General features: G+C 36.9%; 1 protein-coding gene across 1 annotated transcript in view; it reads left to right on the top strand.

Moving 5' to 3' along the window:
• PATJ (PATJ crumbs cell polarity complex component) overlaps positions 1–22,862 on the top strand; it is a 348,566-nt gene that overhangs the window by 54,784 nt on the left and 270,920 nt on the right. Inside the window, exons 14-16 of the mRNA XM_081223688.1 lie at positions 2,371–2,505; positions 7,363–7,524; positions 10,745–10,876. Of these exons, the coding sequence (XP_081079814.1) occupies positions 2,371–2,505; positions 7,363–7,524; positions 10,745–10,876 (429 nt within the window). The remainder of the gene's footprint in view (positions 1–2,370; positions 2,506–7,362; positions 7,525–10,744; positions 10,877–22,862) is intronic.

Below are 22,862 nucleotides of genomic sequence, written 5' to 3'. Positions count from 1 at the left end.
ATCCCTTTGGTATTCCCTAAATTCTTAGATAGAGGGTGTTTCCACCATACATGCATAACAGATAGAAGTCACTTCAAGAACATAGATAAAATGTGGTCAAAATAATTAGGAAGTGATGGATTTTGAGTACTTACTACATTTATTTATTTATTTTTATTTATTTATTTTTTTTGCGGTACGCGGGCCTCTCACTGTTGTGGCATCTCCCATTGCGGAGCACAGGCTCCGGATGCGCAGGCTCAGCAGCCATGGGTCATGGGCCCAGCTGCTCCGCGGCATGTGGGATCTTCCCGGACTGGGGCATGAACCCGTGTCCCCTGCATCGGCAGGCGGACTCTCAACCACTGCGCCACCAGGGAAGCCCACTACATTTATTTTTAATATTATTTATTTCATTGTAATCTTATAATTTCATATTTAATAATGGCTGTCATTAACAACTGGCTTGCAGAATTCCTGAAAATTGAAAAATCCGCTCTTGCAAGCATACTTTAAGCACAGCACTGGGGATGACCTACAGGTAGACCCACTGACCACTCCCTGCCCTAGTGTTCAGCTCATAAACAAAGGAAGGAAGAGAGTTGGCAGAGATGGATGGGTAAAGTGTTATTACAGAAACATTTCTCAGAGTTTTTATTCACCTTTTAGTGCTAAAGAAACTGACCCTAATGTCTCCTAGCTTGATATACAGGATTTGGTACAATGACTAAACAGAATGAGGTGGCAGCAGTGAGAAATAAAGAGATCACAGAGAGGGAACAAGAGTAAAAGCAATCTTACCCTCGAATTGCTACAATATCTTATTGCCAGAGATGGCTGTAGATCCTGAAGTGCTTGGTGGTCAAGAGCACTTAATTTTCAGAAAATTAGCCCAAGGCCAGGAATCCCTCCTGCCTGCTTTAAGCCATTGAGGCCTTAGTCAGCTGGACGCCTTGCCACTTCACATCTGTCTGTTTGTCTGTAGTGGGATGGAAATGAGCCCCAGGTGGTGTCTGAAGCAAGGCCTGTGGAACTCTGAGGACTCGGAGCAGATGACTAAGGGGAGGTGGCAAGCTCCAGGATAAGTGATCGCAGAGGAAGGGAAATAGGGAAAGAGCCATGTTGTGGATGCGTTGCCACCTTGTGTAAGGTTTTCTCCTTAGCAAATATACAGTTAGAGATGGGCCTGGTATTTTGGATAAACAGACTATTGTAGTACCATTTGCCATGTTTGAGTTTATATATCCACAATGAGAAATCATTAGTTCCAATTTTGAAAGTCAGGGGAATGGAGTTTGGTGAATGCCTTTGACCTTTAGAGCCAACAACCCTAAGACACTCATCTTTTTACCTTGACATTGGCTGGAATTTCTTAATGCTTGGCTCATATCTGAACCCATATGAATCCTTCTAAGTCAACAGAACCAATCCTGTAGTGGAATAATGATTGCCTTCCTTATTACACACCCATACCTCCTCCAAATCAGAAATTGTTCTCTCTTAAGCTGGTGAGATGGAAAAAGACATCTTGAGAGAGGTACCATCTTTCATGGATTAGTTCAGATAACATGTAATGAGCCCATGTTCAGATGCCTGGTACTATTCTAGGGCCTGAGGTTATAGAGAGAAAAGATACCCTCAAGCAGTGGGGGGGCAGTTAAGAAAATAGGAATTTTTTTTTTTTTTTTTTTTTTTTTTTTTTGCGGTACACGGGCCTCTCACTGTTGTGGCCTCTCCCGTTGCCGAGCACAGGCTCCGGACGCGCAGGTTCAGCGGCCATGGCTCACGGGCCCAGCCACTCCGTGGCATGTGGGATCCTCCTGGACCGGGGCACGAACCCGTGTCCCCTGCATTGGCAGGCGGACTCTCAACCGCTGCACCACCAGGGAAGCCCAGAAAATAGGAATTTTTAAAGCAGTGTATTGTGAGCTGTGATGGACATGTGTACAGCGTGATCTTGGACCCCAGATGGAAGCGGATTAGCTCAGATATCTGGAAGGGCTTCCTGGAAGTGATACTGCTTTAGTATTGAAGTGTGAGTGGAACTTAGGTAATATAAAGGAGCTAGTTGTCCTGAGAGATGGGAAGCCCTGCAGAAAAGTGAAACACAGAATACATACTGGGAACCATAGGAAGTTTGGAGCTTAGAACTGGAGACTTTGTACGTCTGTCTCTCCATTCCCAAGGAATCTGAGAGGACAAGAGTGAGAACAAGATGACAAATGACTGCATGTTTTACTTGAGGCTAGTTTTCCCCTTATTGTCTCTTTTGGGATTTTGGTGATCTGATTCAGGGGATGGGACTTCTGTGTCAAAAAAGTACTTGATAGAGGATTAACAGCCAGATGTGTCCTTGTCATGTTTATATTACTGGTCTGTGTTTTGTTGCAGCTGCTGCCCATTCACACTCTGAGGCTTGGCATGGAGGTGGATTCCTTTGATGGGCACCATTATATCTCTTCGATTGCTCCAGGTGGTCCTCTTGATACACTGAACCTCCTGCAGCCAGAAGATGAGCTTCTTGAGGTAAAATTTTTTGAGGGGAAAAAGACACAGGGCAGGAATTTTTAAGTTGTAGGAGAATGTGTTCTCACCAGAAATCCACAGTTACATCATCAATACCAATGTAATGTGAGCTACTTAGATTGGCAAATAATTAGTGACTATACTTAACAAAACTGTGTTGTGTACTTGAAAGATGCTGAAAGAGTAGATCTTAAGTGTTCTTACCACACACATAAACAGACACACACACACACACAAAATATGCTAACTATGTGAGGTGATACATGTGTTAACTAACCTCATTGTGGTAATGATTTCACAATACATATATCAAATCATCACAGTGTACACCTTAAACTTTTACATGTTATATGTCAATTATATTTCAATAAAGCTGGGAAAAATAAAGATGAAGAAAAATACTAACAATTTATGTAATGGTAAGTGAAGTAGATAACATACTTTCAGTTCATTTTCCTCATCTATTGGGACTCCTGAGATGTCCTTTTGAGTGCTTATTTAAATGATTAACTAAGAAAGAGGCTAATGTCCTGTTTTAGTTTGATAGCATAATTTTTTTTTTTCAAAATTCTTTTTAAGAATCTAACCGCTGGTTTGGAACATGTAGTCACATTTATTTGCAGGTTTTGTTGATTATTTCTAATAAGGATTAGAGCTGGATAACCTCAGGCTTATGTGTTACTGACTAGCTTCAGGTTGTCTCCTTGGGACTCCCTCCCCGCCATGATGGCAGCCTCTACTGCGCTCACTCAGGCTTCTCAGCCTCTCTTCAGTCAGAGCAATTGTAGAGCACTTCTGCTGTGACATGACTGCCTTGAGAGATTTTGTTAGATTGGAAAGTTCTATAGCCAACACAGCAGACAAACCAAGCAACAACCCTTAATTTTACAGATAAGAAAACAAGGAATTGATTTCCCTTAACTTTATACACTGGTAGAGTGTTGACTTTAGTTCATGTTTTCTAACTCCCATTTCACTGGTTTTTCAGTACATCACACTACTTTCTAAGCTTCTAAAAAAGATACAGGGAATGGTCAAACTTTGAGAAGGCTGTGTAGAAGAGGGTTCTCTCAAGTGTTAGATCCACAGGAAGTCCTAGGTTGGGTTTAATAGAGTCAACCTAGTTGCTTTAGCCAAGATTAGAATCCCATGGGCCTTGAAGTAGAGATTTCTTTCTAAAATTTGTATTTGCTTAAAGTGGGATGGCAAGAATAGCAAATAGGTTTCTTGTTGGGTTTTTTAAGTAGTGTTCAGTCACCTGGAGGAGTATGTTGAGAATTCTGAGTTGAATTTTGAGGTCGGAGAGAAAAGTGCTGTGACTGTTGGCAAATTTTATCATAAGCATGAGAGGCCAGGTCCTGTTTTAAGATGTAGTAAATGGCTTATTTTTAGAGGTGTTCGAGTAATGATATTGGGATGCTTATTGTGGATTAATGCCCTAGAATTTACGCTGTCACTTCTGGGTTTTTTGGTGCTGAATCATGTCTTTCTCTTCTGATTTGCAGAGTATATGACATAACTTTGTGGTGTCACACATGATAATCTGCAGATTGGAGACCATTTGGAAAACATTGCCATAATATGTAGTTATTAGGTATTGAGAAATGAGATATATGTATTTGAGAGATATGGAAATATGAGTAAAAACCAGTTTAGTTTACTTTTTTGTGGTAAATAAACATAACATAAACTGTATCATTTAAAGCATTTTTAGTCTACAGCTCAGTAGCATTAAGTATAATTCACTACTAGTACCTGGTAGGTGATAAAGAAATGTTGGCTGGATCTGAGTAGAGTAAGTGTACGTGATCTCAGCCATCAACTGAGTCCTTTGTGCCTTAGCTGAGATTGGAATTCCATGGGCCTTCTCCCTTGTAATAGAATGTGTGATGTAATGAGGTAGCATGAAGACTGGTTGAATTCACAAGTATAGATTTCTAGTGAAAGAACTTGGGATAGGGAAAGAAGCACAGGTTTGCAAGTCAGAGAGCTGCTTTTGGTTCTGAGTTTGCCACAGCTGAACCGTATGTCCTAGCATGTCAGTTTTTTTGAGAATCATTTTCTTCATCAATAAATTCCTACTTCACTCTATGTTTGTGAGGATCTAATGGAATATTGTCCATGTAAAGATAATGCTTTATACATTATCTCACTGTGAGATACTGGCAACATGACCACCGTGAAAAGACATAAACAATCTTTATAGGATAGGATTGAATGGGGATTGAATGAAGTAGTGGGACAATACTTGTCCAGTATTATGTACTCTGCAGATGAATACATGTGTATGAGTTTTCTAGTCACAAAGTCTGAATAATTGAGTCTTGACAGTACTTAAGAGGTTTGAAGAGTCTAGAAAAATACTGTGAGCTCTAAAATAAAAATTGGCTTCTTCCATCCGCATAGCACAGGAAGATCAGCATGGTGCTTTGTGACCACCTAGAGGGATGGCGTAGGGAGGGAGGGAGGGAGATGCAAGAGGGAGGGGATATGGGGATATATGTATATGCATAGCTGATTCACTTTGTTATAAAGCAGAAACTTAACACAACAATGTAAAGCAATTTTATTCCAATAAAGATGTTAAAGAAAAATTGGCTGCTTCTGAGCAACTGAATACAGAAATTTAAAAGTCTCTGTAAAGTTAGCCAAATAAACTCCTGAACTGTACGTGTGTGTGTGTGTGTGTATGTGTCTGTCTGTCTGTCTGTCTGTCTGTCTAATGTACTCCTTAGAGCTTGAAACTAGGAACACAAATATGCTTCAGGGTTAGAACATTGTGCCAAGTCTCAGCCCAGAGCAGCTATTTACAGCAGCCATAAATCCCCTTAGATAGGAGTTGCTAATGGGAAATGTGACCAATCCCTTTAGACATATAGAGTGGTGAGGAGGACTACCAGGCATTGCTATAATAATTGGAGACAATTCAAATGAATAAATAATGAGCTAAATAAATATTTAAATGTACACCAAGATAAAAACCTGAAAAGTGATTTTCAAATTTGTTGAAGTAATGTGAAACACAAGCTAAAATACTTGTGCATGAGTAGCATTCCTGCTTTGATTGTATCTATCCGCTTGCTTTATTTTCAGTATGTTACTCCCCATTTGGTTGATTTTAGAACTTTCTGTGCTCATGGCACTGGTTGGCACCATGGACATGGTGTGACCAGTGGCAAGTACCTCCCTCCCCATTTTTGTGTGAAGATTGACTTGCAGTTCTTCCAGGAAAAACCTGTCATGTGCTGCTGAACTTGCTATCCTCTGGACCCCTTCCTCAGTCATAAAGTCCTGGGAGACAATGTTTACTTTTTAGGGCTAGCTCCCTGAAACACATGTGGGCCTCTTTACTATGTGGTGATTTCTTTGTACATAATTAAAAGGCAGGGAGATTATGTCTGGTCTGATGGCTAAGTGCTGGGTATGTTACAGGTGAGAGTGGTTCCAAGGGATGAATGACTCTGGGCTCAGACCACTGTTGATGGGATGCTTCCAAAAACCCACTGTGCTCTTATTCTCTGAGCAATTTTGACAGATTTGGTGGAAACGTTCCTCCCAGGAAAGTCAACCCTGCCAGTTATCTGGACATTAGCACTGCACCTGTCAGAAATTAAGGCCAGACCAGAAATACTTTTAAAACTAATAATGCTGCTGAACCCTGCCAGGAAGGTAGGAGTCAGATGTGAAAAGATTATATGTTGCCTGGATTGTGTTTATGCCTCAGCTTTTTGGGAGTGGCAGACAGATGAGAGAGCTCCTTGAGCTAAAGTCATATATATAAAAAATTAGAATAGACATGTTTCTAAATCATCTTTGGTGCAAAGAATTGTTACTATGCACTATATATAATATGAAATATAGACAATCTCTTGGTGATAAGCATTAATCATTAATAAGGAATAGTTGATTATCTTTTTGTTCTTCTAAACATATGGGACCCTTGTAAAAAAACAATTTGAAAATCTGACACACTTCTTACACTCGATGGCTGTGTCAGCAGAGTAAGAATGGACCTGAGGCAAAGTTATGTGTATTTCTTTTCTACAGAGGTGATTTTTCTAGGATGGTATTAAGAGTTTATGGGATGTGAAAGAAAATTGTGAACTGATGCTAAATTTTGACGGCCAAGTATCCTGCATTTTGTTACCTACACATTGTAAGTTGAGAAGTTTTTAACAGCCTTAAAAATTAGTGTTAATATCTCTATTGATATGCTTACAAATTGAAAAGCAAAAGGAAGCGGTCTTAAGAAGGCTATCATTGATATTTAGTGTGTTTAAGGAGAGATGGGGAGTAGATGAGAGAATACAACATTGTAGTATATGGGGCTTCCCTGGTGGCGCAGTGGTTGAGAGTCCGCCTGCCGATGCAGGGGACATGGGTTCGTGCCCTGGTCTGGGAAGATCCCACATGCCGCGGAGCGGCTGGGCCCGTGAGCCATGGCCGCTGAGCCTGTGCGTCCAGAGCCTGTGCTTTGCAATGGGAGAGGCCACAACAGTGAGAGGCCCGCGTACCACCACAAAAAACAAAACAAAACAAAAAAAACAACATTGTAGTATAGAAAGGAGAAAGCAGGGAGGTGTGAAAAATTAGGCAAATCACATACCCAGTAATAGTTGTACTCTGAGCACATTTTATACTTTATTCACCCAAGTTCAGTAAAACTTTAGCCTTAATTTTTATAAATTTTAGGGATTGCTGTTTTTTTTCTACTACTAAAATGATTAAGGCCCTTTGTTTACAGGGAAAATAAAACGATTATCCTGTTTTCACTTTGATAGATTGACGTAAGCAAGAGATTTTTGTTTTTTTTCATTTGGGGCCTCCTCAATTCTGACTTATCCCTTATCTTTCTAGGTCAATGGAGTGCAGCTCTATGGGAAATCTCGCCGAGAAGCAGTCTCCTTTCTTAAAGAAGTGCCGCCTCCCTTTACCTTGGTTTGCTGTCGACGGTTGTTTGATGATGAAGCCTCTGTAGATGAACCAAGGACCACTGACACCTCTCTTCCTGAAATGGAGGTACTAAATGAATACTCGCACTGTGGTTCCCATAGGCATGCCCCTTCATCAGGGATGTCCCCAGAGTGTATTGTGATATGAAGGGGGAGGGAAAAACCTTCCTCTTTTGTTTGACAACAGTAGCTCTCAAAGGCAACAATGCATAGCTTTTCAAATTGTTACTTTTCTTTAATGTCGTGAAACTTTCCTCTTTTTTTTGGTCACTTGAAAGGTTGGTAACATTAATGTGCATGCACTTTGATTTTAGAAAACCTTTTTTTAGTAATTACCTGAGCTCCTTACTTTTGACTCCCAGTTCAACTCAGATCATCTTAACAAGTTTAAGATGTTGGTAAGTATTGAATATCTAATGGGCTTCACTTTTTCAGAGCTTTAAAAATACGAAATCTATGACCAATTTTGAAATGAGTCTAAAAATTGCTGTAAAAGCCTTCAGAAGGTCAGAGAATAAAATAACACGTTCTGTACTCCTGGTAGTTTTTTTTTTTTTTTTTAAAGAGCATTGTAATTATGAAAACAGTTTTAAGCACATGCTTTTCCAAATTATGTTTTTGTAACTTTTATGTCACTTTTCCCCTTTCCAGACTCTTTTAGATTATAATTCCATTAACACCAGTTTTGATACACAGGGCCTTCCCTTTTGCCTACCTACAGTCTGATTTTCAAGATACATAGACCCTAATGTTGCCTTTACCACTTAATGATTTGAATGATTGAGCAAATAACTTGACTTTCTGTTGATCTTCCTCTGAAAAAGGAAGATACTTATTGTACTTACCTCATCTCTGGTGAGAGAAGGAAATGAAGTAATGTGTGCCAAGTTCTTAGCACAATGCCTTGCATAAGGACAGTGCTCAGTAAAAATTAGCTATGGCTGTTCTCAACTTCTCCTGTCCACCTGTCCTTCTTTGTGATTTCCCAAAATACAAGAGTGTAGCACTGTCCTGTAGTCACAGATACTTTAGTGTATATTACGTTTGTTTTTTCAAGAAGACTGTCAGCTCCTGTGGGCAGAGGCCAAATCTTAGAATTATTTTGTATCTCTTGGTGTTTTTATTCTTTAGTGCACATATACAAAATGCTTAGTAAATTATTGATTGTTGATTGATAATTTTTTTTAATGCTTATCTTTGGTAAACATGTTTCAAGGAAGGGACTCAAATGCCACACTTTTATGATTCTTGCAATCTTTACTAAAATTAAATGTGGGTGATAGCTTACCTCTAGTGATAAAAATGCCGTTAATCTAATCTTACAGGGTGTGTAAATCACCAACTCCGCTTGCTGACTCTGTGCTCCCATCTGTCATACTTTACCACAATGGGTAAACAACAGCTTTGAATTATGCTCAATGTCATCCTTGCTGCCCATTAGTTGATTGCTTTCTATTCTGTAAATACAGGAGTTATGCAGAATTGATTGTATCAAAGTGATATATTTCTGGTTGGAGTATAATATCTTATATATGTTGGATGCCTTGAAATTTCTATAAACTTGGGTTTTAAAATTATATGTGGTTTCTTAAAATCCTGGCTCTCTTTTCTGTCTCTCTTTTTTTCATTTATCTCAATACGATCTTAGGTTCTTAGACCCTATATTGTTAAGCAGCTCAGACAAAATTCTAATGCTTATTAATCAGTAAAGGTATTAAATGCCTCAGTAAAACATCAATTGTATTGTATTACCATTGTAACTTTACTTTTTATTGGAAAGTGTGTTTTCTTTTTAAATCTATCAGTTCCTCACATCAGACTGATATCAACAGATGTTTATTGATCCAGAACGTTCCCACTAATTTCAAGTTCTGTAATTCAAGAACCAAGAAATTGTTCCCATGTTTAGATTTAATCCACCATGTCCTGCAGGGACAGTTTGAGATCTGGTCCAGCCCTAATTTTAAGATGTTTTTGTATTAGCTATGGTGCCTTACTCTTCCATAATAGAGGGGTCCCTCTGCCTGCCAGCTTTGATTCCGTTAAATGGATTTTCTTATACAGGTCACTCAAAATTATATTCATAGGAAGTACATCATTTTATTTTATTTACTTCCATTTTATTTACTAAGATCATTCAAAGTTTTTAGAAGTAGACTTCTTAAAGACTATTATTTAGTCTATAACTTTATTTAAAAAGAGTTTCAAGGGAAGGCCACTCAAAGATGGGTGATTGATTCATTATGTATTGAACAGACATTTATGGAGCGCCTACTATAAGCCACGCACTGTTGTGGGTTGAGGGGATAACCATGGTAAACTCTATGACAGCCCACACCATTCTAGCCTAGAAGCCAGGCATTTTGTTAATTGCTAGGGCCACAAAGAAAAAGAAGATAATTCTTGAGCCTCAGATAGAAGTTCAGAGTATTGGGGGAAGATAAATCACATGAATATAATCCAATACTATAAATAGTATAAAAGCAGAAGTTTGGAGCAGCTATCCTCCTTCTGCGTAGTCGACTCATTGACCGTCTGTCATTTGGCTTCCTAGAATTCCATGTGTCAGTGACTCTTTTCCCTGAAAGGAGGGAGCCTGGGATAGGGGATGTGCAGATGTGGAGTCAGGGAAAGCAGCTGAGGATCTGTGTACTGAGTACTTGTGTTGACCTCCTTCCTCCAAGTTCAGGTTTTCATTATTTCAACTCTGATTTTTACCTGTGTTTAGACTTACATGATTCCCAAAGACTTGGATTTTTTTTCACCTTATTTTTCTAGTAAAGTTTTTCTTGAAAACTAGGAGCCAACAGAAGTGGTATCTCTCTGTCCTGTCCTGGCCTCTGTGTTGGTGTCTTTCTCTCTGTCTCTCACTGTAATTATGAATTCAGGTATTGCTACTTAAATATCGTAAAAGCTTTGATTTTGTGTGATGTTTTCATATCTTCTTAAATTGCATATTTTTCCTTTTATGCTTCTACTGGGATGACAGAACTCATTTTAGTATAAGAGGTCAGTGTTAATACTTTGAATGAAACAGACACTTTAACGTAAAAAAAAAATACTATATGAACAACCTGTTTTTTTAAGTGCTTGAATTTTCATGAAGGTTTTATACTAAAGTATATGTGCCCCAGTGCATGCCCCTTTTAAAAAGATCAAAAAGAAAAACTATGCATGCCAAAGAGTATCCTCATTTTGAGAAGAAGCTATGAGATTCCTGATACATTAATTCTTTTCAAACTTGAAAGGACAGTGTATTGAAGAATTTATGTTCTTTGGTATTTCAGGCTGACTACAATATAGATGTCAATACTGAAGAAGATGATGATGGGGAATTAGCGCTGTGGTCTCCTGAAGTCAAGATTGTTGAACTAGTAAAAGATCATAAAGGCTTGGGATTCAGCATTTTGGATTACCAGGTATAAGAACTTATACAGAGCTTTTTGGAGCAATTAGTTTGTATTAAAGTTATATGAAGTAGTAATTGTTTAAGGCATCCACTGACTTAGGCAAAACTGAATTATTTGATGTATAATGCTACTGTCCAAAGGTGCGGTGTTATAATTTCCATTGTTACCATTACAATTGATAGCTCCCTTAGTGAATAAAATGATAGATGATGTAATAAGTGGGCATAAGGGAAGGAATAGTTTTATACCCATGGATGCTTTTAGAGACTGGAACTTGATGCATTTTTTTATATGGAGGATTTTTTCCTCCAGCTTTATTGAGATATATTTCACATACCATAAAGTTCACCCATTTAAAGCATACAGTTCGGTTGTTTTTAGTATATTTGGAGTTGTGCAACCATCACCACAGTCTAATTTAAGAACATCTTCATCACCCCAAAAAGAAACCCCATACATATTAGCAGTCATTCCCAATTGTCACTCTCTTCTCCCTTCCCTTCACATGAAGGTTTTTATAGTTTTGCTTACCTATTAATTGCAATGAGTGTGAGTAGAAATGTTCTTGGTGAAGTTTATATTTATATTTAATATAGAACATATAATATTTATGTATTTATATGTACCCCATTTATAACTACGGTAAAGTTACTGATGCATTTGGTTTGGGGGTGTCTTACTGTGAAAGGCCACAGTAAGACATCTATATGTTATACCAGTTTACCAGTTAAAGTATTTTTAGACCATCTGACTATCATGGGGAATTAAAACTGTTGGCAAGAAATCTCTTCACTTTCAAGATACATATTTTAATACATTAGTGCTGCCTAAAGACATTGTGGTTTAATAAAGCAAAATGTACTCTATCAAAGCACATAAAATGCCAAGTGATATAAAAATCAATTTTTTTTAATAAGGCAATCAGGAATAGATTGAAAGAAAAATACTTTGAGCATTATGTAAGAACATTAAATTCCATATTTTGGCAGTGTGCTTTAAGATTACTGAAATAGATTACATCTATTTTATTTTTGCTGGCATATTTCTGTGCCAGATAACCCTCTTCGTTATTGGAAGTTCTCTTTGGAATATTATTGAATTATGAGTTGTTGATTCCAAAAAATGCATATTTTGGGAAATATCTTTTTCAAGAAATATTAATACTGTAAGATTCTGGAAGTTTATATATTCGTTAATTATTAGGGCATATAAATATAAAGCAAATGGCACGTATTGATACTTTTTTTTTCCTCTCCAGTGTTGCTCTATTACCTAGCACATGGTAGGTGATTGATAAATATTTGCAGAATGATTGACTAAAGTTTAGTTAGCCAAAATTAATTGGGACTAAATGAACATATTCAATGGGTTTTTTTTGTTAACATGTTGATAATTGGGATTTAGTTTAGAAAACACTTTTCAGATGTGGTTTTAGATATTCAGCTACATTTTCATTATCATTGGAATCTGTATGTTTTTGCATTCTTATAAATATATCATGATTGCTCTTGTCCTCTTAAAAAAACATTATCTGCAAGTTTTATATTTTGAATATTGCACATGTTAGAGAAGTGCTTCAGAAATTAAAAAGAAAAACAAAAAGTTCAGTAAAAGATGGAAAGAAAAACTTGATAGTCTTTAACAGTGTAATCCCTGCTTAGGAGAAAAATTCCTTTATCAGTTCTGAGTTTTACACTTAAAAAAATATATATATACGCATTGTAACATACCTTTGGTTTTTTTGGGATCTTATTCTTATTTGTAAAATTCTAGATGTCCCCCATCCCATCTTCCTCACGATCACCATTACATACTGATGTTTATTACCATTACATACTGATGTTTATTTCTGCACAAATTATATGAAGTAATTTTGCTGCAAAAGAAGTGTTAGATATTCTTCTTGCTTTTGTGCTTATTGGAGAACTGATAGAAAAAAACTTCATTTTCTAAATGCTACTTTGATTCACATTAAAGGGCTCAGCTTATTTATTTCTGCAACTAAACCTTGGAAGAAAAAACATTCAGTCTTAAACTGAATGTTTTTCTTAAGTCAATCTTAAATACACTTATAGTTGTACACAGCACGTTTTCACCATTTGTCAGTGGTATGTAGAACTGTTATCCCCGTGACATTTAGATGACACGTAAACACAATTTAAAATTTGGTTTTGGGCAAGTTAATTAATTGGTTATACCATCTCTTGTTGTAATTAGGTAATAAATTCTAAAGTTCAGAAATATTTTTTGCAAGGCCAGGTGAAGTTTTAGCAGAAGCCATGAAAGGCCACATTCCTGGTTATTATTGAATTTGATGCTTCTTGTATGAATTTATTAGGCAGCTGAATAGGGCTGATGCAGAGCTTCACGCTCACCCCCAAGCTTAGAATAGTTTGTATAAGAAGTGCTGTAGAAACATCTTAGCCACAGTGAAAAGATTTTAGTATAGTGGGAGAGTTTCCAGGTTATAAAGGACCTGTATTAGCAGTATTGAAGAGATTGAAAATTTACTTTGGTATTTTAATTTCAGTTAACCACTTTTCTCACTACTGAGTTTTTCTCTAGAAAAATAAGAACTCTGTCAAGAGCCTGACAAAATTATATACAATATATATTTTGTAGGTGCTTTTACAATTTCTTCATCTATAAAAAGGGGATAATAATGTTTAGCTCAAAGGATTATTATGGTTTAAGTAAATTAACATGTAAAGAAGTGGGAAGTGTTAGATTATTATGGAAATGTATTATTAGTAATAATCTAATTTAGAAAATAAACACAGAAAGTCTTGATATTGTCCTCAAAGATGGAGCCATACTACAATATGTTTGTGTTCTATCAATTTTTTACTAGATTAGGAAAATTAATAAGTAGGTGCTTTTAATTAGTAGATGTTTAGTGAAGTCTATATTTAATTGTAAAATTACGTTCTAAAATGCAGCCAACTCTTGATGAGCCATATGTGAATTACCCATTTGTGGATTATTGGCCAGAAATTTGCTTTTTACGTAAATTGAGCCAAGCTTTAGGAAGAGATGAGTGAGAACATAAAGGATCTTGAATTGGCCACAGAACGATGGGATGGCAGTCTGGATAGGGGATTCAGTGATTCACCAGTGGTGGAAATTGTGTAGTTGAGCAGAGAAAATAAGCAAGTCTTTGTACCTGCAATGAAAGAGCTGAATCTGATATACAGTTCTGCAGCTCAGTCATATGGCCAAAGAGGAATGTGTGGCAATTCATTTTCATGAAAGGCATTTTAAATAAATTGGGACAAAGGAAGAGGAGAAAGCAACAGGGAAGACTTAGTAAATATGATTCAGGTTGTTAGTCTCCTCATTAAGTTTTAGGGTGAAGTGATTGTAGCTTTTTTGGCTGTGATTTGAAAGGAGGTAGGATATTTGTTAGTCTCAACTGTGCCTAGGCATTGCTTCATGTCATGGCTCATTAAAATCTGGCCCTGTAAGTATACCATATTAGAAGAGTCCTTGGTCTCTGTAACGTCATGCCTTATAAGATCATGTCATAGAAAACAGCGATGTGCATAGTTTGTCAAAAGCATGAATATTATGGCTTAATTGTGTACTCTGTTTCTAAGCAATATAGAACTCTTCAGAAATTTGGTTGTAAGTTTTTATAGTATAGATTTTTTGCCAGTTTCTATGTATGATTACACACTGTGCCCTAGTTATCTTTGTCTTGATTCCCCATTATTTATGTGTAATGTCTCTATTCCTTGGAATATCACTAATGCTCATATTGATACTAATCCTAATATTAATCCAAATAATTAATACAAATCCAATAATAATAGCTAACATATAGTGAGTGTCTGTTGTTTGCTAGGCACTGTTCTAATTACTTAATGTTTTCCTCACAAGAACCATATGAAATATGTACTATCATTATCCTCATTTTAGAAGTGAGGAACCTGAGACACAGAGAGGTTAAGTAACTCATCCAAATTCACACAGCTAGTAGTATATATGGCAGAAATAGAGTCTGAACTCAAGCAGTCAGCTGCCAGAATCTAGGCTTTTAACCACCACACATGCTGCTTCTTTACTTATGAGTGGTATTTCCGTGGGTATTTTATTACGGTGAGTCCCTGTAATAAATTTATTGCAGCAGATCTTCCTGTTTTTTCAGCTTGCAGAACAATTTCATATCTTAAAGACAAGCTGCTAGATACTATCTCATTTTCAATGCTTATATGAAAGTTTAGTAAGTATTAAAAATTAATATAGTTTGCTTATATGCACTTTGTAAAAGCTAGTTTTTATTGCTTTAAACAAAAATAATTACAAATTTGAGTCCTAAATTAGTGCAAGTAATTTGTTGTGGGATAATGTTCAGTAATGAAGCAATTATTAGGTAGTCCGACAATCTGTAATTTTTAATTTCTACCAAAAAGCTTGAAATACATTTGTAACTATGTGGATTTTACCTTCATTTGACCTTATAAGTTAAACATCGCAAGTGGATATTTTCTGCTGTTTTGATTTATGTTGAACTTTGAATAACCCCTCATGATTATAATTCACTGGGAATGTTTAACGTTAGCCAATTTTTGAACATTAGCCATGATATTGCCATTCTCGATATTTTTGAATTTCAGTGATTTAGCAGGTAAAATTTATTAACCGGTAATTCTCCTCCCTCCCACATCCCATTCCTCAGTTCTCTCCCTTCCCAATATGGGGACTGAATTCAATTTTTGTCAAAGCAGATATTTTTGAGAGGCTTTGGGTTTATCTCAGATACTGAGAGACATAAAAATAGAAAGCATAATAGCACAGCCATTGAGAGGTGATTCATATATAAATACTCTTAGTAACACTTTAAAAAGCTGTTTGAAAGACCAAAGGCAAAAGGTGGCTGATTAAAAATAATAGTGAAAATATTCCTCCCTATAAAAATTAACAGTGATTAATTTTTCTTAGAAGAAATGGGTTATAAAACTTAAATAGTATGAATATAAAAAATTGCAGTATTGCTGAGTCTTGGATATGTTATGCCTTAGTATTTGTGAGAACCTAGTGTGCAGTTTCTGCCTGACTACTCTGTTAAATGGAATTCTCCTTAAAAGATTTTTTAAAATTATATGAAGGCAGTGTATACATTTCATGCATGTGGTTTAAGTTGGCTTTTTTCTTATCATATGTGCAACAGAATGACTTTCTGTGCACATTAGAAATGTTTTAAAAATAAGTAATATATACATAGGGCATAAAAATTCAAAGGTACATAATGGTATCCTGTGATGAGTATATCTACCTCTGTCCATAATCCCTCATTTTTTATCTCCCAGATAAAAACTTCTGTTTTTCTTGTCTATCCACCCAGAGATATTTTATACAGACACGATTATATAAGTGGTAGTTTTCTGGTTGTTTATTTTTTAATACAGAAATGGAATATATCATATGCTTTCAGCATATTGCTTTTTTCCCCTCAATTATATGTTTTTTTCATTTTGGTATTTATAGAGCTATCTAATTCTTTTTAATGACTGCATAGTATATTATTGTTGTTGTACAATAATTTATTTAACCAAACTCCTGTACCCAGTTGGTGGGTATTTCAAATGAGGCTGTATTGGATATCCTTGTCATACTCTTTTATAAAAAGGTGTGAATAAATCTTGTGATAAATTCCTAGAAGAGGAATTGCTCATCAAAAGAGCATTTATCTTTTAAATTTTGGTACATTTTTACCAAACTGCTTGCACATAAATGTTTGTGAGACTCATGTATTTAGACTACTTAAAATTGATGCCTTCTTATATAATTTCCTTGTTTAGATAATTCTCCTGAAAAATAAAGTGTGAGTAAGTGCATAATTCATGGATTTGCTAATGGTTTTCCATGATATAGACAGATTAAGTGATAGCAATATACAACTATCAACTTTGTTTCAACTTTATATTGTCAGTAATTAATTTATTGACCTTTATAGGTAAGAGAGGGCATAAACTATTTATATTCAGACTATGATATTAGTGCCCCAAAATCTATTCCTATTTTTTCCACCAGTTTTAATCTTCTTTATCAGAAGATTGAGTTTAAAAATGGAAGAAATTAAGGACTCTAATTTTGCCACAAGAGTTGAGATTTTGGGTGAATACTGCTATCAGTATATAGTCTTTAGTAACTTGTGGAAGCCCAGTATCTTTATGTTCATGCCAACTGATTAGTTTATAGAATCTGGGATATAGAATTTGATAGGTATTGATATAATTTTAACATGTAGTAGTACCTACATTATTAACATAATTAAGTTGGGTTCAGAATCTAAGATCTACAGGACAGTAATATATTGTAAGTTAGTATGATAGTTCCACTTTAATGCTCATGGGATCTCATAACATGGCCACCAGTATCTGTTCTTTGGGTTTTTTTCTTTTGTTGCTGTTTTTATCTTCTTCTTTTTCTTCTTCTTTTTTGTTTTAAAGGAGCTCTGGTTCCAGTTCATCCGTGTATGATTAAGATATTGGTACTGAGCAAAATGCAGTCAGTCTGCTACTAATGGCAGTATCCGTGTTCTTGGAAATATATTCTGTACAAACCACACAGCTGCCTTTAAAGGTCACTTTTGCTTAATGGAACTTGGGACTGATAAAGTCCCAATCTTTGCCCATCCCTGAATCCTATCCACATTTATTTTTATTAACATCAAAGTACTGTAAGCTCCAGTGCCAACTGGGCTGAAGATTTCTTTTCACAGAGGATTTGCTTCCTTTCCCTCTATGGGAAAGTTCTGTATCCTTTAAATCATTTTAAGCCGCTTCATTTGAAAAATAATTCTTAGTAGTGTGTTCATGGAGTGGATTGATTGTGGCTACTGGGGAAATTCTCTCATGGCTTAAAGATTGCTTTTCAAGCCTGCGAAGTGGGTGAATGAAGGGGGCCCACTCCTGGTGTGTGGAGTTTGTAGTGCGCTCAGGAAGATGACTGACTTCCAAACACCGCAGTGCAGCAAGACTAAAGGCATCAGGAGACCAGAAGCCACTTAATAAGAGATCAAAGAGGCTGTGTGTATATCAGCTTGAAATCCAGATAGTACAGATCAAAAGCTCGCCTTAGCGAGGCAGCTGCAGGGGGATGAAATTAGCAGGAGGCCTCAAAGATCTTAAGTCAGGCCTGATGTTGAACTTTGAGGGAATTTCATGGCTCCTCTGGAATACGAATTTGGCAAAAAATCCCATTGTGTGTAATGGGGGAGAGAGAGAATAGAGGGCAAGCAGCAAATGCTTGTCAGCTGGATGGTGCTTTCTCCTAGGGTAGCTCTCCTTTTCACAAATGTTTTATAAGGACTGTTTCTGCGTCACACTAGAAGGCATTGCTGAGGAGGAGGAGATTCTGAAAATGATATATTTGTTATATTACCTTTAGTGAGTATTCCAGAGATGGCCAAACAGTATATATTAGTGTTTATGAAACGACCATGGGGAGCTAAAATATAGGCATAAAGGTGCTCAGGTTTACTGCAATACCAGTACTTCTGTCTCTCCTATGAAATGCTCAAGGTATTCCAGGAAGTTAGTGGATGTCAGTCCGGCTATGCATCTGTCTCCCATGTAATTAAAAACAGAACAATAACTTTTTTTTTTTAAAAAAAGGAGTTGGTCTAAAGAGGAAACAGTCTCCAGAGGTGTTTCATCACCAGTGTTCCTCTATCTCTAGGTGTGGGTGTGTTTTCAAAGTTCCCACTGGATTCTGGTGTCAGCTTTGAGAACCGTGCTAGTAAATGAAAGTCATAGCCCTTCCTAGGGTATGGCAGAAAGATGGAATCAGATCCACCAACAGGTATTGAGAACCTGTTTTCCTAAGGCGTGGTTTTTTGTACTGCTTTGACCTGTTTGTGGGTGTCATTTGGAGCCAGGCAGTGATCCAGAGAGCCTTGCTTTCCCCAGTGAGCGTCAGGAAGTGGTGTTGCCTCCTTCTGGTACCAAAGGCCTAATTTGTTAATGATGCATGAAAGGAGATTGGCTGCCTGATCTGGACAACACTTTCTAGGGCTCAGGTTCCCCTTTCAGCTCTTCCCTCTGTGTTTTATTTTAATCAGATATTTTGTTCACCAGTATGGCACTTTGAACATAGAGTCAGAAAGAACCAGGATTTGCCTTCTGGCTATGACACCCTACTAGGACTTTGGACAAGCCTGTTAGTCTTTCTTATATAATAATCTCTAAAATAGAAATAATATTTTCCTTATAAAGTTATAAAGACTAAATAAAAGATGTATATAAATGCCCACACTTTTCTGAGCATAAAATAATGTGTTACTAGTTACTGAAAAATGATGATGGTGATGATGATGATTTTTAAAAATAGAATCTGAGCACAGACTTGCTATACCTGTTATTCATTATCTCCTTCCAAAAAATTATTGTTCACTTATGAGCTAGTATGCGGGATTAAAGATGAAAAGATATACTTCCTTTCAAGTGTATATTTAACAAATGTATATTGGGCATCTTCTGTGTCAGGCACTGTTCCAGACACTGGGAATATAGCAATAAACAAAATAGACAATAGACCCTGTGTCCTCATGGAATTTAAATTCAATTGGGAGTAGAGAGACAGTAGATAAATAAGCATATGTTAAAATATAATAGATGAAACAGACTTGGGAACAACTCTTTATAATACATTATGATTTTAGCAGTGGTAGAAGTAAGACTAAGAGATTTCATGATGATTGTTTCTTAAGACCCAGAGAGTTCTGATGGGGAACTGAGGCATGACTTGCACACAGACAGGTAGTGGACATTCCAGGAACAGAAGTGTCCTGGAATTGATAACTTGGCCCTGATTTTATGTCTTGATTTTCTTTAGTAGCTGTGGACTGTTTAATACCTATTTAAGCTTTCATATTTTATTCCTTTTAATGAAAAATCCTTTGAGAAATTTTCTGTTCTAACATTTATAAAATATGACCACCATTTCCCATGATAATAATAGCTAGTAATTATTTACTGCTTACACACACTGGTTTAATTATCTCTACAACCTCATGAGGTAGGTCCTATAATCATTTTCATTTTATAGATGAGGAACCTGATGAAAAGAGGTTAGGGAATTTGCTCAGGATTATCCAGTTGTAAAGTAGTGGAGCTGGGCTTCTAAGTCTGTGGTCAAGTAGAGTGAAAGTACAGTCTTTAGACCAGAAACAATACTGATTCTTCATAATTGCAGCTCTAGTGAAAGAGGATAAAAATTTCTGATTATCTTTCCAGAGATAAACACTTACTACAGTTCTAAAAATTTACTTCATATTTTCCTGAATCCTTATGGTCCCTTGCCTTAACTCCTCCCACCTAGTCAAAGCTCTTTAGAGACCTGATGGCCTTTTCACTGCCAGAGAGTAAAAACTATGTGTGTTTTACCTTATATTTCCCAGCAGGACTCCTTAGCCTTTTTCCTGTGCAGTTTCAAAGTTGGAAAAGTTTTGTTCTGCATTTTGTGTGCTACATATCACAGAGTATTGCTTGCCCTTTCAAGGACTGAAAAAAAAAGTCACAGAATCTTTTCAGAAGAATGAAGTGTGTCCTATGTCCTTATGCGGCAGTGGTTGTCAGAGGAGTTTCCGGTGTAGAGATGGCTCCTGTCCCTTAGTGTCGGCTTAAGGGGAAGTGAGAACTGAGGACACCATGCTGCTCTGAGCCTCTCTTCAGGTGCAGAGGCATGTATCTGGAGAGTAGAAGGTCAGCACTTCATTGTCATGTGTTAACACTTAAGCGTAATATCAGGGATGGTTTAGCAATTGTTAGCACTGTTGGTCTAAATTACACATGCTCAGTTGAATTAACTCCTCAAACACATATGTCCTATCAAATTCTTTTCCATTATCTTCATAGTAACAGAAACAGAAGGAGTAATAGCAAGAATAAGAGTAAAAGCACTTATGGAGTGATTACTATGGGCTTTCCAAGCACTTATCATGCCTTATCTCATTTAATGCTTTTAACAACTCTACAAAATCTGTATTATTGTTATTTCCACTTACAATGAGAAATTCGAGTCTCAGAGATTAAACAACTTGAACAGTACCACTCAGCTGGTATTTTTTTTTTTAATTCATTTTTGGCTCCATTGGGTCTTGGTTGCTGCATGCGGGCTTTCTCTAGTTGTGATGAGCAGGGGCTACTCTTCATTACGGTGTGCGTGCTTCTTATTGCGGTGGCTTCTCTTGTTGTGGAGCATGGGTTCTAGGCACGCAGGCTTCAGTAGTTGTGGCATGAGGGCTCAGTAGTTGTGACTCGCGGGCTCTAGAGCACAGGCTCAGTAGTTGTGGCACACCGGCTTAGTTGCTCCGTGGCATGTGAGATCTTCCCAGAACCAGGGCTTGAACCCTGTGTCCCCTGTGTTGGCAGGCGGATTCTTAACCACTGCTCCACCAGGGAAGTCGCTCAGCTGGTATTTGTAACTGTTTAGCTTAAGTTGAGAGTGATATCTTTGGAAAATTAAAATAAATTCCAAAACTAATACTTAAAAAGCTTTTAAAAGTTTTGTGTGTCTGTACTTTCCTTGCATCATCATAATAACTTTCAACTAATATAGTTTTTTTCTGGAAGATAATGGGATATTTCTTATTTATAAGTTCATTTTCTTCTTACAATTTTTTTGGGTAAAATACACATAACACAAAATTTACCATCTTAATTTTTTTCCAGTTTGAACATTTTAATTATAAAGTTACAAAACATCATGGTTCTTTATACACATTTTACATGAAAATAATGTAATAAAATGCAAAACCATGTTTATACACATCTTCAGCTATCTTTCCATACTCATTACCTTTTGGTGATTCAAACCAGAAATGATTTTTTATTTAAATCTCAAGAAAAAAACTTTAGGCATATAAACAGCCCAAAATATTAAAAGAAAAAGCAGAGGGGTCAGTGTTAGGATATTTTTATGCTTGGATACTTCAAAACAGCTTTGTTTCCAAAACTTATTTTGGTCAGCCTGAATGAAAAGGTGCTTTGGAAATAAAAACTGAGTCTCCAAGGTAAACTGAGGCATGCACTCAGCAGTGTGTGTGTGGATGGGAGTGAAGCATGGATCACAGAGGGCATGTCCTTCCAGTGCCAGTGATATCTCGGTATCTTAAAGCAGGTCCAGGTTACCATCTTAATTTTTCAGTGTATAGTTTGGTCATGTTGGGTATATTCACATTTCAACTAATGTAATTTTAATAGAGGGTGTTGACTTTGTCCTTGAATACTACCATCAGCCTGGTGGAACCCCAGCCATTTCAGCCAGATGATGGGACTTTGAGATAGAGGACAGTTGTGTAGTTTGGTTTGTTTTGTTTTCCTCACAACTACCAAAAGTCCTGGGCCAGGAGTGAACAGTAAGTATGTAAACAATTACAGCATGACATAAAATTTTCAAGAGATGAAACATCCAAAGATAATGTTTAGTATCCAAGGAGAAAATCAACTAGGAGACTAGGAGGGGATGAGAGAAAGTCGTGGGCCTCTGCTTGAACCAGTTAAATTCTTATGATGTTTAAAATAGATTTTTAAAGTATGAAATTATACAGAATAAAATTATGTACAAGCTTATGTATTTTTTCCTCCATTTTAGACTATATTTTGATCTTTCAGCAAGTTTCTCTGTGCACCTCTTTTCCATTGTACTTTTAAAAATTTATTTATTTAAATTTATTTATTTTTGGCTGTGTTGGGTCTTCATTGCTGTGCACGGGCTTTTCTAGCTGCGGTGAGCGGGGGCCACTCTGTTGTGGTGCGCAGGCTTCTCATTGCAGTGGCTTCTCTTGTTGTGGAGCACGGGCTCTAGGCATGCAGGCTTCAGTAGTTGTGGCATGCGGGCTTAGTAGTTGTGGCTCGTGGACTCTAAAGCACAGGCTCAGTAGTTGTGGTGCATGGGCTTAGTTGCTCCACGGCATGTGGGATCTTCCCGGACCAGGGCTCGAACCCGTGTCCCCTGCATTGGCAGGTGTATTATTAACCACTGTGCCACC

Source organism: Mesoplodon bidens (assembly GCF_964165515.1).
Source record: "Mesoplodon bidens genome assembly, chromosome: 2".
NCBI lineage: Eukaryota > Metazoa > Chordata > Mammalia > Artiodactyla > Ziphiidae > Mesoplodon > Mesoplodon bidens.
This window is presented reverse-complemented; position numbering and strand designations above follow the sequence as displayed.